General features: G+C 45.3%; 1 protein-coding gene across 2 annotated transcripts in view; it reads right to left on the minus strand.

Annotated features, from left to right (window-relative positions):
* NSF (N-ethylmaleimide sensitive factor, vesicle fusing ATPase) overlaps positions 1 to 15659 on the minus strand; it is an 82475-nt gene extending 66816 nt beyond the window's left edge. The window contains exons 1-2 of one of the 2 annotated variants that reach the window (XM_075116580.1): positions 15551 to 15659; positions 2516 to 2601 (exon numbers count right to left, since the gene is read on the minus strand). In XM_075116580.1, the coding sequence (XP_074972681.1) occupies positions 2516 to 2601; positions 15551 to 15562 (98 nt within the window). In that variant the 5' untranslated portion in view covers positions 15563 to 15659. The remainder of the gene's footprint in view (positions 1 to 2515; positions 2602 to 15550) is intronic. The other variant, XM_075116579.1, reaches the window with a different exon arrangement.
* Positions 15660 to 16381: the final 722 nt, after the last annotated feature.

Raw genomic sequence — 16381 nt, forward strand, 5'->3', positions numbered from 1 at the left:
GAACCAAAATACGGCTGTGACGCCAGTTCTTACGACGGGCTCCAGACCGGGCCCAGGAAACTGCCGGTTAGTAGGTCTGCTGGCCAGGCTGAGCAAAGCAACAGAAACTATAATAGATAATATTAACCTGTGTATTCATTAGGTTTTATGATCATGAAGAAAGAGCATAACTTTTTTTCAGAGAGGATAACTTATATATCTACGCAAAGGAGCCCATGAGCATCTGAACAATATGGGCAGATATTCCTCTGGTGCATGTTTGGAAACCTCTGTAAATTATTCAGCAAGGCTTCTCAAGGGCTCTTCAGATAACTAAACCAGCATGAGATATGCAGGATGGCCTTCCCATGTAAAAGGCAGGATAAAAGTTAAGAATAATTAGTCAATTTTCAACCTTTAAAAAAAAATTGCCCTTGAGATAACCTGCCCTGGCTTCCTCCCAGACTGTTGTCCCCTTCGCTGCCTGGGTGTTTCCAGCACTTGTTTCTCTCTCCAAAATACATTGGAAGTCTTAAGATAGAAGTGTGTCACAGGAACTGAAGACAGTGGAACTTATCACACCAACACGGTACTACAATAATGCATTGCATCCCATGAACTCATGCGTCACAAAATGGTGACTCATACTTGTCCAACTTACAGGGTGCGGAAAATGATGCATGAAGTGGAAAATGAAGCATGAAAAGATCTACAGTAGCATCTTGGGGATAAACCATCTCACTGACCCAAGGTCAAGCTCCCAGCTCTGGACTGTGAGCACCAAATGGAAGTGTTAAAGCAAAGCTCTTTGTGTAACTTACCAAAAAATATTCTATACAGACAGTCATGGTTAGGCCGATACAAACCAAATCTGCTGACTGTGTGCAGCCTGCTGCAGCAGATCACAAGGATGGTCTTGCTCAGTATATCTGCAATGCAGCAGAATGACTGCATCCTTCAGTAGCAGCCGAATATCATGATGTTTCTCTGTACTCTAGTCTTATACTTTTTAAAGCGATTTATAGCATCTGCTCACAACCAAACATATGCTGCTTTCTTTATGAGCCCCAATTTCTAGAAACAAGCAGCTCTCTTGAGGAGGATGAGTACAGCCAGAACCATGGCCAGCCTGCTTACCAGGCAAGTCTCGGGATATCGCTTCCCGCATGCTTCCATACACACGATCAAAGAGGGTTCTCAGAGTGAAAGGACAGCAGCCAGCTGCTGCAGGTCTGGAAGCTACGTCCCTCCAGGACATTCATATTTGAGGAAATTAACATTTTTATAATACATGAGGTATTATGCTCATTTCAGGTATTTTTGGAAGTGAATTACTTGGAAAAAAATCTACTTGGAGAAAAAAACATCATGTGCAGATACCAGGACACCACCCCATCCAGCAGATCCTTTTGCCTGCTTCTGACCCTAAAAGTTGTGCTCATTTGGGTTTGGGTTTTTTTGGTTCTTTTTTTCAGGGGGAGTGTGTTTGTTTCAGTATTTTATACTACAGGTCAGCTTGTGAAATCACAGTTCAGTTAATCACTGAAGGGCCAGGACAGCTCTCCAGGGTAGCAGCACAGCAGGCTGACAGAACAAAAAGGGGCAAGTCTTGAAACATATCACTCCCTTGTTCCCCACAGTTCAGAGCCACTTCATTCTCCATCCTTAGCAGAATTCATCTGGGCCAGGTATTTTATGCAAAGGCCCTAAGTGCATCGTTCAATATCTTTTTTTAACATTTCTTCCCATTTCTCAAACCCGAGCTCTTCTGCTTTCTGGTGCATGTGGTGCTCTCTTTCTCTCTCTTGGCTGAAATTAATTACTTCTGTCTACAATCTACATATTGAAATCTCTCAGAGAGCCACTGTACAGCTTCAAAGCAAGGAAACTAATTATTTGAATTGACTTCTTTTAATACAAAGCCGTTCTGTGTGGGCTGGGCTGAAAAATTCATGTGTTTTCTTCCTTTCTCACAAAAGTAAAACCCAGAGTCAGCTTCTATCAGTCACACAGAACTGTAATTAAAGGATTCAAATTGTTGTGCCCACACCCTGGTTGTCCTCCCCTTTTGTTCTTTCTTGCTCACGAAAGCCCCCAGAACAAGAGGGAGTTTCTACTGACCCTGTTCAGCACTCCAATACGATGTGAAAGTGAGAAGATGCCCCCAGTAACAAAAATGATAAAAATCTACTTGAAACAGCTCAAATATTCTGTGTAACAGGAACAGCAGGGAAAAAAAAAAGATCAGAAAAGGCCTGAAGTCCTTCATTAAAACAGTGATTAGAATTAGCCAGGCACATCCAGCTTCCAAGCAAGAAATCCTTCAGAGGAAAATTTACATTTATTTTTTTTTTAGCATCTCCAGTTCTGAGAAAGAGGCACATTTCAAGTTTTGGTCTCTAAAGATGCAGAAGCTTTGTTGATTAGCCTACTGTATTCACCTTCCCAACTCTGAAATTCCATCCCACCTCCATCCAAATTTTGAAAAACAATTCCGTTTTGGATGAAATTTGAAAGAGCAACAGCACACACTTACTGCCCAGACTGGAAGTCCTTCTCATTCACCACAGCACAGTTGGTTAATGACAGTTCATCAGTGGGACATCTTGCTGCTTGCATAGGCTACAAGAGAGAAAGAAGGTGAAAAACTATCAAATACAATTTTATTTTTCCTTTACTAAGCCAAGCCTCAGAACTTGTGTAAGTCCATAAAACACAAATAAACACACAGAGAGCAGAGTCTACTAGCACTGACAAGCTCCTCCCCGTCTCCACAGTTTCTCCAAACACTTCTGTTTGATACAGATGTTTGTACCCAAAAGCTCTGCATTTTGTGGTCTAGTATACCTTATATTTTCTATCATACCTAGCAAAGTACCTGAAACTTCTATCATACCTAGGAAAGTACTTTAAAATTACCTAGGAAAAAGCCTGCAAGGCAAATGCTGTCAACTTGCTAGTGAACCCTGGTGTTCATGCAACTTCCCTGAACCCCGCAACATGCCAGGAGGCAGCAAAGCATTCACTGGAAGGCACTTCTTGTCAACTGGGACATTCTGAAAGCTGGTAAGCAGCCTAGAGACAGAGCAGCTCCACTACAACCCTGTGTAACCCTATCTCATGTAGCTGTGCTCAGAGAGATCAGGTGCGAGAAAGATGGTAGAAGAGGTGATACCTTTCTTCTTCCCTCGCTTTACTCTGAAAACTGAAGTCTGAGCACATCCATTCTGGATGTCCTTTAAACAGTGCAGTACAGGGCAGCACTGAAAGTCCGCAGGAAAGTTTAATTCTCAGCCAGCTGCTATCCAACTCCACAGATTCTCTCTCTAAGTCTTCTCAAAAGAAATATCATGATGCAAATATTTCCTGCTCTATAGGAAACATCACAGGTCAGTAACAATCAGAAGAAAATTAAGTTAAACAGTCGGTTCCAGCCTATCACTATTGAAAAAACTACTGCATCAAATTCTGTGGGGGTGTCTTCCCCCCTCCTTTTTCTTTCCTAAAGTCAAAGGAGCAATCCTATTTTTAGGGTATCTGTTCAATTTTTTCCCCCTCCACTATTACTCACAAATCAGCAGCTAAAATAACCAAATACCACCACTCTCAGCCCAGGCTGCCCCATCCCATTACAAGGCAGCGTAGAGCATATAGGGGGAGTGCAGCAGAGGAGTACCGAAGGGAAACCTCAGCCCTTTCCTACGTCCCTAAACTCATCCACTTCTGCAGAATTATTCCACCAAACAGTGGTTGAAAGATGAAAATTGGGCTCAAAGTGTCTCTAGAAGTGAGGAAAGGATGGAAAGGGCAAGATGCCTCTAACATTAGCTATAGACTGAAAAAAAGAATAATCTGGAGAAAAGCTAAACTTGACCCCCAGGATGTTATTTTTAGAATCAAAGCACAACTATTTTCTTTGTCGGGTACAAATCTGCAGGCAGTGCAACAGAAACTACTTGTCAGTGTCAAGCTATTCCTAAAAGCAATTCAGAAAGGATTTTCTCTTAAGACACCCTTAAATCCCAGCAACGAGAGAAGGAAATGCTCTGATCCCAACACACACATCTAGATAATTTCCCATGAGTTAACATCCTCCTCAACCTTTCCCCCCATACCCCTCTGGGCCATCTGCGAAAAGAATCAGAGAAAACTCATCTCTACGTGGACTGAAGCAAGCATGCTCTATAGCTCAAATCAACTTTTTATGCCGTAATGTAATTCTTCTAGAGTACTTGCTATTTACAAAAGGACTAATTCATTATTTTTACGGAATAATGCTCAATCGCCCTTGACTCACGTTACAACAGAAAAGGATTCTGTTCTCAGCCTTGGAACGGATTTATCTACCTGAATCTCAACTGCAGTGAGAGACTCAATTAAATATTCTTGTAATAAAAAGATACATGAGTATCAGTGGACTTCTGAAAGACATAACCTGCCTGTTAACGCTCACCCTCTCTGAGCACTTCACTCAAAAATGCATTCACCGTTTTATCATTTTGCCTTGCATTTGCGAGGGGACTGTTTTGTGAAGGGCATGCCCTGATAAAACGCATTAGGTAGAATCTTTCGAAAAAACTGAACACAGAGCTCCTGGATTAAACCTTTTTACAGCACTAGTCCTCAACTGCATTTTTAATCCTTACTGACAAACTGCCTCCTACATACTAACAGCAAGCGCCTGGCTAAGTTGCTATTCTTCTGCGTTATTCTTGTCCGCGTTTGGGAACGTGCAAGCTTTGCTTTAAGGAAATGCATAAATATAAAGGAACACATTTCAAATCCAGCACCAAGTGCTCCTTTTGCAAGCTCCACAATATGATGAAATAACGTAGCTGCTTCTGCAGCAGTGTCAGCACTGACTCTGCTAGCCATCCCATAGCCCAGCACATTCTCCTTCCGAGGCGTTTGGCAGAAGCACACTTCTTCGGCAATGACCAACATTTCAGACTGCATCTATAATCTGCGCCATGCTCACAGCTCTCCAGCATAAACACTCCTCCAGCTCCAAGACCATTTTGCAGAACTTTGATACGTTATCAATATACAGAAGTGTTTTTTTAACATCATCCTGCTCGTGCAAGAAAAGGGCATCACTCAATGGACACAGGTTTTCCTGAGTATGCAAGGGACAACTTGAGGAAAACTGGTCATTTAAGAGATGATGATTAAACTGGAATGCACCCAGACAAGGAGGAGGAACACACTGTTCTAGTGAATTGCAGGGGCTTCCTCTTACCTGCCCTCTCCTCACCGCTCACATCCCCAGCACTACTGCTCACAGGGATCCTCATCGTGTCTGTCAAGCGACTGAGCTGTCGCAGCAAGGATGGGGGCATTGGCTGCCCCGAATAACTTTTTCTGGCACAAATGCAGCAGTCCAAAGCTGTAACGTGAGCTACCGGTGCTTGGAGGGCTGTCATATGCCAGTGGTAGTACTGTCAAGGAACACGTTAAGTTCTTGCATTTTGTGTTCCAGCTTCCCAGGACACCACCACAAGGACTCCCAGAACCCTGCACTGCCTCCCCTTCTCTGCCACCCAACACTTCTACTGCCTGCACTTGCGCAACTCCTGTCAGGGAACAGAGGGAGCAAAATCCTTAAGAGTATTTCTAAGAAATCTTCAAGTAAATTCACACAAGCTAATTTTAAGCTGTTAGGAAGTAAGTAAGGCAGCATAAAGCTCAGCTCTAGTAAACCACTGGAGCAGATCTTGCAGGTGACAGTGAAGGCCATCTGCTGCAGTTACACGGCTGTCAATACTAGTCAGAGGTGACCCATATACACCTTTGTGGGTTGCAGTTATGCCCCTGTCCACAATATAGATATATAAGGCTTAAAGTAGCAAAATAAGTCTTCCCTGCCTCCGGTTATTGTTCTGGTTTATGAAGGAGGCAGCTCCAAGGACAGCGAAGTTCTAGGGAGGTGACTCCACGTCTGACACAGTGCCCTGTTCTAAAGCACCCTCAGCCAGAGGCATCCATCATCTGCCTACGGTCATGCAGCAGCCGCTATCAAATCCATGCCTATGCAGAGGTCTACTCCAATATTCCTTCTGTTTACCAAGAGAAAAATAAGACCACATGATGCACCGATAAATCTCGTGCTGCAAGATAAATGTGAAGGGCCTCACCTTTGGATTTATGACAAAGCAGTAATGTTGCCTCTACTCTTCTGCTACTGAACTGATGCTAACCGAAAAATCCACTGCCAGGAGGCTCAGTGATGCCGGCATACTTTACTTCTACAAAGTAAAAGTTGCCCCAAAGAATAAATAACTTCATAACAGAAACCACCACCATAATGTCTAATCTTTCAGAGATTTCTTCTAAGTTGGATGGATCCCAGTTTTCCTCCACAAAAAATATGAAACTGAGTTGTTCTTGCACTTTAGGAGAGCTCAGCCCAGAAAGCAATGCTACGTTATTTGGGTATTTTCATACATACGTAACACACATCTTTTCTCATTCTGAATGTCAAGACAAGCATCTGAAGCCAAAGCAAAGCACTTTATATAGGTTTAAAATATGACTAGGGAAGTGAATGAATAATAAAATCTCTGGAATATTCCTCATACACTATTTTACATTGCTGTGTGGGCGAGCACATAGTACAAAAATACGGTTAATATTTGTGAATTGTTAAGGCTGATGATAGAGGAAGCTAAAGAAAAACATGTTCCCCATTACTCAGACACCACAGGAGATAAGTTGGTGGTACATAAGTGCACTAATTCCTGTCAGTCAGTACTGAATAGAAGAGCTAAAATCTGAAATGCTAAGGCAGAGATGCTCTTCATTTGAAACAGCTTAATTCTAATTTCCTAATCTGACCCAAAAGATTATGAAACCGCTTCTAAAGCTGAGGCAGGTTTTGTTCTGTGCACTGTTTCTACAGGGCTTGTCTAAGCCAAGTATTGTTAGTGTTGTATGTTTAAAATTTCCTTGTGTAAAACATATAGATGTGCATGCATACACGCATGTGTGTATATATAACTTCTGTCATGCTGATGTTGATAGACAAGCGCTAGGAAACATGACGACTCTGGACACTAGAAATTTAAGTTTCCTCTGTAGAGCCCACTGCCAGCTGCACAGAAATGGGGATCCCCCCCAAGAAAAGCGTTTAAGCTCTACTTAAACAGCTGTTAGGCACCAAAGTACCTTTACGCCCAGAGCTTCATCACCCAGAGTGTATGGCAACAAAGAACCTGTGCAGCAGTTATTCTCAGGAAGAAAATGTAGTCCATATTTACTAGGGACCGAGCAGATGTGTGCCTGCCTGGGAACACCTTTGCAAATAAAATTAGTTTGAATACTGAAAGGAAGAATTATGATATTAAAGTAGCTCTGAAGATAAACAGGGAACTGAGATGATATGTAGACCCTATGCTAGCCAAGATTACGCCCCTGATGGAAAGCAGACATGCATGATTCATTGCCCGATACAAAGACCCAATGGACCAAGTGACAAAAGAATCTGAGCTGAGCATTAAAACTGCAAACATCAGGAGCCAGCTGCACACAGATGACAAACACCAGCACTAGCGTGCAGAAAGATGAGCTGCAGCAGAGCTGGGTCAGCAATCGCCTGGGAGAAGAGACAAATCAAGCTCTCCCATCATAAGAAAGCCTGAAGAGGATCATGGCTACTTTCTCTCTACGCACACACCATGAAGCTGAGTAACAGGGCGGAAAAACGCGAAAGGACAGAAGAAAATGGTATGAAATGGCAGCTGTGCTATTGCAGCTAATGAGAGGCAGTTAAGAAAGGGTTCCTAACCAGCGGAGGAAGCCAGTGCTGTAATAGCCTGCAGTGGGAAACAGTAAAGACAAAACCAAAACTCCTTTAAAGAAGGCATTCAGTAGCATTTATGAAAGGAATGACAACATGATGCCTGCAACAGGGCCTAGACTCAGTAACAGGAGATGTCCCAAATGCTGTGTTTCCAAAATTAAAAGTTACTTGTTTGCAGAAGGTTTTTCTGGAGATTTGAAAAAAAAAAAAAATACTGCAATAAAGCTTCCAGAGTTCTGCAGCTACAAGAAGACATCAAACACCTACAAATAACTTTTTGGAACAGTAGGCTTGGCAAGACAGGTTTGCTTTCCAGACCAACAGCCACTCAGAGGGTGCCCTGCTGTGCCCGGCAGGTGAAGCACGCTGGCCCCAGGGACAAGCAGCCCTGACTGGATGCTCAGGACCAGCCTTTCCATCTGCTCCGTTTGACCTCTAGTTTACTTTGCTGGAAGCTTTTATACCTGTCGGGAAGGAGCTGCATTCTCTCTCAATAACAAGCTCATAAGTAACAATTTTCTTCTATTAAGAGGAGTGCATTAGGGAAGTTGAAATCTCAGAATTAATATTCAAATTTTTGTCAAAGCCAGGGAACTTTGGGCAATGGTCGATATGCAACCCTCCCTACCACGGCCCCCAGACGTGACGCCCCACCAGTATAAACCACCAGCCAAGGAGGCACCAAGGCAAACATGGCTACACCACACACACACCAGCTGCCGGCCAACACAGAAGCTGAAACAGCTTAAAATGTGGGAGAGGGAAGAGTTCACATAACCACCTCCTGAGTCATCCAGGGCTGGAAATGAAATGAGGAACAGTTTTCCCCACCTTTTTCATGCCTGCACCACCCATAAGGTATCTCCTTCCCATCTGATAACAGTTGCCTACCTAAGCAAAGAAGGTCAAGCCCAGTTTTCAGCGGGCATTAGCACTACAGACACCAACTAGCCTTCACTGGCAGTTCTTTGTATACAAAATACACTTCACACATTTTTCCACTTTCTTTATCTAATAGCAGACGCCTGCTCCCCTCATGGGCCTGGGCAGTTATCTAGAAATTACTTCCGTCTTAGCACACGAAAGCCATTTCATTAGGACGGAAGTGTCTGTCTCAGCAATTAGAGGATATTGGGTTTGAGGGTGGTGACTGCTGCTTACCCTTTGTTTGCAAAGTTTATAAGCTGAATTATTTCAGTGCTGCAATAGGAACTTTGTAACTCCAACACTATTCCACCTGGAGCAGTTAAGAAGATGTACACAGCTTTGGGAATTTGGCTATACTATTTCCATTATTTTGCAATCTTACCCAAAACACAATTCACAGTTCTGAGACTGAAGGGTTTGCCTGATCTAAAAGAGCAGAAGAAAGAAGTGCACTAAAAGAGAACTACAAGCTGCTAGTATCATATAACTTCTATAATCTAATTAAACAGATTGCTCTGCCCAAAGACATCATTCTCCACACCAGTTCTTTACAACATGACCAGTAAAGTGATTTCAGAAAAATATATCTGTACCTGTGCTGCTGTACCATATAACCGGAAAGCTGTTTCCAGTTTAGCATGAACATCAACTCCACCTTCCAATTAAGCAATAACGACCTAGAATGTGTGCATTTGTAATTAACGCATCCATTTCTCGAGTGGATGTTGCCTCACATTTCTTCCGTGAGCCAAGATGATCAACAATTTAATTACAGGGAATTGCTACTTGTCATGTTTCATCTAAACCTCTTTTAAACACTTAAAGGAATGAAACATCACACAACCATGTCTAAGATGTCAGCCTAGGATGCAAGTCACAGGATTTTGAGACACTAGCTGTGAGGACACCTAATGGATGCAAATTTCTTCCCATTTATTTAGAAAAGTTACCCAATAACAATAGGGAGAAGATTAAAAATATCCCCTTAAACTTGGAATTTGCCTTGCGAAAGCCTGAGATGCTGCTATCCCTGTGTATCTGCAATTCACCTCACCACTGATGGGCTGTATCTGGCACTAAACTTCTCCAGGACACTGACTTATGTACCAAACGCTACCCAATTATAAGCAGTTTGTGTTTAAGATGCAATACCTTGCAAGTATTTCTGTATTTTCTACAGAAAAAAACATGTAATTTGACACACTCTAGGGCATAAATCACTCCAAATTTTTTGACAGAAGGTCACTGCTTTATTGCATCCCAGGAGACTAGAGAAACACGTTAAATCTTTTTATGCTGCAAACATTTGACCTTCCCAAACCGCATATCTGACATACATACACAGGAAAGAGCGTACAAATGCAGCACCAGGGCAAGAGAGTGCCTCAAGAACTATATATTCAGCCTTGATTTAACAAGCAGTAGTATTATCAGTTGGCTCAAACACAGAGTAATAGGACACCATGTTGAAAGCTGTTCTACTAACAGTAGCAACTATGTTCCTTGCTTGGATTCTTCTGTACACAGATCTCCAACACAACTCTCCAGTTCCTGGAGGCCAAAAAAACCTCTGAAGATGGCCAATATGGAAATTTAGTCACAAAACTCCAGTCACTGCCAGAGAACTTCCCTGATCTGAAACAGCATCCTGACTGGTATGCGAATGACTGCCTCACATAGAGATCACACTCTGAACCTCATTACGAAGACCATCACTACCTGTCACACTGCTCAGGGGTCAGCTAGCACTTGCTGCACCAGGTCTTCCTAAAGCTTGTCCTTTCTCATGCCTGCGAGTGTACGTGGACAGTACCCACCAACTCCTGGCCCAAGAAAAGATCAAAACATGACATAAGGGCCTGTATTTTAGTTTTCGGGGGGTCTGTACATTTTCATGTAAAGAAAGGAATCAATGATAATTTTATTCCATTGGAAACCACGTCCTGCCTGGTGGGTAATTTAGCAAAATATAAGTACCACTGTTGTCTAAGGACTGGTTTTCTGTGGACTCAAGCAGATCTGGTTCTATAATAAAACTTCCTCCAAATTCACAGCTAGGGCACCTCCTCAACCACAGGGTCTTCTCCTGAATCGCCTCTGCTCTCAGGCACTGGACACCAGACAGAGGACAGGAAGAGATAAAATCTTGGTGTGCTATGGAAAAAAAAAAGTAATATTTAGGAAACTCACACATGAAATGATCCACAAAAGGATTCTTTGATTTTTACAGATTTTTCCTACTAAGAAAAATTCTTAACAAAATGTTTTTATTTTGGCTGGTCCACAGTGGAAAAAAGAGTTGTGACATACCAGCACCCCCAAACTGGAGATGGAGAGGCAGCACTGACATCTCCCTACTGCCTTGTCGTTTCAGGTATAAGCTTTGGACACGCCGCCTCTGGGAAAGAAAAAACCCGCAACACACCAAAAAACCCTAGGCCAAGCAACAAATTAAAGTTATTCGGAGATGACAAGGGTCAGACATCCCATGCCCACAAACATTCACACGGTTGTCAGAATTTTATTCAATTTTATTCTAAATAATTTTGCATGGTTTTTTATAATTCAGAAGTCCTGTAAGGAGGACACAAGTCTATTTGCGATGATTTCACAAGACAGGTACACAGTTGCAGAAGCAAGCTCAGAAACAGAGATTCAGATTTAGCTTTCTCCCGTTTCCCTAAAACATTGCTAAAAACCTATTTCTTCATATCACAGATTAGGAAACACTAAAAAAAGATAAGCAATGATAGAAGGATCAGTACCACACTGCACGAACTAACTTGATTCACAAATGTTTCTGTAGTTGCCTGACGACGCCTGCACCTATGAAGGCTGATTCCATATGTTAGCAGAAATGAGACCTTACAGCTTTAACCCATAAGCATAAAATCCAACCCTCATTATTTCAAAGTTTCTACCAAACTATCCAACCGAAAACTGCCCTGGGATAGACTGCAAGGAGCACAAGAGAGCACGCATTAGTCCAGCAACCTCTTTAGGACCACGGAACACCAAGGGATACAATCTGTCCTTCATCACCCTTCCCACTACCACTACACTCCCTCAATTTGACAGCTGATGTCAACAAATGTCAGCAGTACATCTTCTGCTCAAGTCACAGGCTCTTCTAGAGGAGTTACAGTACAGTTCTGCAAGGTAAATCACCATCTACTAGTTCCGGAGTGGAACCAAAATCATTTCCAACCCAATACAGATGAGAATCTCTTCTGAGAAGCAAACAGGCGAGTGTCTCCTATCACTGGGCTAATGGCAATACCGCTCCAAATGAGTCCCAAATAGCAAATAAAGAGAGATTAAAGTGTTACACCATTTATACCGTACCAAACAGCTATTATTTCTAATCATCACAAACTGTTATACAAGTTGCAGTTATTACAAAATTTTAATATTCCTTAAAGAAAAGAACACTAGTGTGTCTGGCAGGGGATCATCACCAACATCCACACTACCGAAGCCACATTCGGCACACATGATTTTCTCTTTGAAGAAAGCCAGACCTCCTGCCAGCTTGTGAGAGTAAAGCTGCAGCCACACAGACCTGCTTCATTTCCTACGCCATTTCTCTGTGTACCTCTCCAATCTGGTACAGTACAAGCAGAAACACAGCTTGTTCTGGACCAACAGCTTGACACCGGCTGAAACAAGGCAGAGAAATCATCTGGCCTTTCTACATCCCTTTGAGAACTGATTACTAATGAGGTTCAAATCAACCAGCTACAGACAGCACCAATTAACTTCCAAAGGTCCAGCCTTGGTACCAGGGATCCATAACCAACCACGGACACAGCGAGACAGCTTTACGCCATTCCCTTTTCCGTAGTAGATGCTGGCTGACATCTTGGCAAGACTCAGGGCTCTGTCTGCAGGCCTAATGTTTCCATGAAGAGAGAGATACAGAACAAATTATAACAGAAACAGACATTACTTCTAATCATCGTAAACTATTTTTCCTGTAAACCTCAATCACCATTAATCACTGTCTCTTCCTTGCGATTGAGGAAAACCAGTGCAATTAAGGAAGTAGAGTAATATACCTGAAACAGCACTAGGCAATTAATAAGATTTGGCTTCTCATTTGTCTGAATTATTTAAAACATTACTACCAGTTTAAAGATTTTTGTCTCCCTTCTACATCAGGAAAGCCATTCATTCCTCTCTGTAAAAGTACACATACGCAAATCAAATCACATGAGTCTAATAAAAGAGGCTAAGCTCTAAATTGCATTGCAGGACATTTTTTCAGGCCAAAAGTAGTCACTGAAGCTTTCCTCTACCCATCCTCCAGGTTTAAGCACCTTCTAAAACTGCTGACAACAGATCAGCATTAGAGTTCCAGTAACAGACTCACCTGTTGTACCTAGAGATATCACACACATCCATCCTCCTACCTACTATTCCTTATTTATACAGACAAGGAGCACAATAACGCCAATGTCACATCCGGCGCATATGCTGCCGCGCGCTCGCCCTGACCTCCGCATCGTTTTTGGAGCTGCTGCTATCGCACATACAGGCTGGAGGGAGCAGGAAACTTGTTTGTGAATTGACATTAACAGCATTGAACACACTGCAACACTGGATCAAACTCAGAAAATTATATTAAACGCTTTGCTTAAGAACTCACTTCACAGCATTACATAATCTGATGAATCTGCAACAATTATATTCGTAGATAAATCATGAAAACACTGAATAGTAAGAAGCTTCCTGATAACCCAAGGAAAGCATCACCCACTCAAATTGCCAGATTACGAGGCAATTAAGCTCCAATCTTTCTCTTAAATTTGCATAAATCCCCCCCCCTTTCCTCCACCAGGCTTCCAAGTCAGCCAAACAAATGCTCATTTTTTCAGGTGTTTAGCAGCACAAACGCTCACAGCAGCAGGAAGAAGTTGGGGCTGATCCCTCTCCTTCCCCCCCACAAACCCAGTCACCACCTCCAGCACTCAAGAGCATTCATGAAGCCTTTCCAGCACACTAAGGCAACTGAAAACCAACTCGTCAAACTACACAAGTAGTTCTCTCCATCGACTTAGCATGCTGAAAAGACTCAGGGGACCAAGTGAGCAGGGGGTAAGACAAGACCACTGCAGTCAGACTGGATTTGGCTACAAGGAGTCTTAGAAAGACGTTCATTATGGCTAAAATGATGAAAGCACTGGGCTTCCGTTTCTGGCAACACAAAGCTGAAAAAAAAAAGCTAATCAAAACACACAGTTTTCTCCTGGGTTAGCTGCAAAGGGTGAGATGAAGAGAAAAGGTGCAAGGAAGAAAGTGAGGCCACATATCTGGAGCAGGGACAGAAGAAAAGATCTGCTCACCTGTGACACAGGGCTTATCACTGGGCCAAATTTCTCACCACTGCTCTAACCTCCACTGCTCTGCATCACACCACTGCACCATCTGTCACTGTACCCACCAGACAAAACATAATACAAAAAACTGAGAAAACCTATTCCCCAAGAACTCAGTCACTGAATTGTTCGGCCAAGACAGAAGATTTCAGCCTGAAGCAGACATTAATGAAAAATTTGACCTTCCAGCAAAGCATGACTGAGCTCACAGCAAAGAGAAGAGCAATCTTAACTGCACCTTGCAGCACTTGGAGCTGGACACCTGAAAACAGGGGGGCATATACAAGGCACTAAAAAAAATGATGTGACAGACCAGACTGTTCCTTCACATTTTAAGGTCTTTTTGGCCACTTGCTGATGTGATCTAAGCAGTCACTGACAAGGGATTTTTTTTATTTTTTAAATAAATATGGGATGAAAGCACTGCACAACCCTTAAGGTGTGTTTTGACTCAATGCGATTTGGATGCACATCACAGGATGACGCTTGGCTGATTCCCACAGGGCAGAGGACTCTCCAGGACCTCAAAGAGCCCTACAAACCTGCCCTATATCTCTCAGCACCGAGGGGTCACCGGGGCCTCCTAGCACCCTTAGGGGACTATAATACTGCCATACACACCATGGGGACAGGGCTCACCCCAGCCTCATGGAGGCCCTCAGGGAATCCCACAATCCTGCCCCACATCCCAGAGCACAAGGGGTCACTCCACCCTCACAGCATCCTTAGACGACCCTGCCCCACAGCACCCCTAGGGCACTCTAAAATCCTGCCCTGCTCCCACAGGGCCTGAGGACCACTGCAGCCTCGCAGTGCCCTCAGCGGACTCTAAATCCTGCCAGCAGCACCGAGGGCTCACCAGGACGTCACAGCACTCTTAGGGGACCCCATTATCCTGCCTACACCCCATAGGGAGAGGGGTCACCTCAGCCTCATGGTGCTCCTGAGGGAGCCCTTAGAAGCTCACCCCACAGCACCCAGGCATCACCACAGCTTCACAGCACCCCTAGGACACCCTAAAACGCTGCCCTACATCCCACAGGGCCACTGCAACCTCAGAGCACCCTTAGGGAACCCTAAATCCTGCCTCATACCCACAGGGAGAGGGGTCACCCTGGCCTCACACCCCTCCTGAGGAAATACCACAGTCCTGCCACACACCACACATCATCAGGAGGCCACCCCAGCCTCGCAGCACCCCTGGGGGACCCTACAGTCCTCCCCCAAAGGGAGAGGGGCCACCACAGCCTCACGGCACCCTCAGGGCCCCCCACACAACTGAGAGGGGGTCACCACAGCCTCACAGTACCCTCAGGGGACCCCGCACCCCCCCAGGGCTGAGCTACCGCACCGGCAGCGGGGCTGTGAGGAGCGACCGACCCACCCCGAGGAGCGGGGAGGGGAGGGGAGGATAGGCGGCGAGGCCGGGGAGGGCGGGAAGGGTCCGTCCCCATTCCCCCCCACTTACCCGCCCCGCCATCTTGCCGCTGCGCCCAGCCCGCAGCGCCGCCTGACCGCCGCACCGCACCGACCGTCCCGCCCCGCCGCCGCCAGGGGGCGGCGCAGCGCAGGCGCCGCGGCGGGGCTGGGCGGATCCCCGAGGGGGACGGAGCGGTGACGCCCCGCTGCACGACCGGCGGTCTCTGATTGGCCGTTCTGCCCGCAGCGCCCAGGCACTAATTGGCCTAGCAGCGGAGAGGGGAGGGTGTTCTGCCGTACGTCAGCTGGGAACGCTGTTGGGATTGGCGGGACGGGCCGCGCGGGAGGGACTGCCGCTCTCCTCACAGCCGGCGGGCGGGGGGCGCTGTGGGCGGCGGGCTTCGGCCTCACGGTGTGAGGAGGGGATTCACCGGCGGGCGGCACCGCGGCACTGGGCGCCCGGCGGCCCGCTTCGGGCGGGGGCCTGGGGACGGTCCGTGTCATTGAATCATACAGTCACTGAGATTGAAAAAGACCTCTGTGATCATCGAGTCCAACCATCACCCCAACACCCCCAGGCCTCCTAAACCATGGCCCCAAGTGCCACGTCTACACTGAACACCGCCAGAGACGGTGACTCCCCCACCTCTCTGGGCAGCCTGTGCCAGGGCCTGACCACTCTGGCAGGGAAGACTTTTTCACTAATCTCCAATCTAACCTCCCCTGGCGCAGCCTGCGGCTGTTCCCTCTCATCCTGTCACTGGTGACTTGGGAGCAGAGACCAACCCCCCCCTCACTCCAGCCCCTCTCAGGCAGCTGCAGAGAGCGAGAAGGGCTCCCCTCAGCCCCCCCTTCTCCAGGCTAAACCCCCCCAGCTCCC

Source organism: Phalacrocorax aristotelis, chromosome 23 (assembly GCF_949628215.1).
Source record: "Phalacrocorax aristotelis chromosome 23, bGulAri2.1, whole genome shotgun sequence".
Lineage (NCBI taxonomy): Eukaryota > Metazoa > Chordata > Aves > Suliformes > Phalacrocoracidae > Phalacrocorax > Phalacrocorax aristotelis.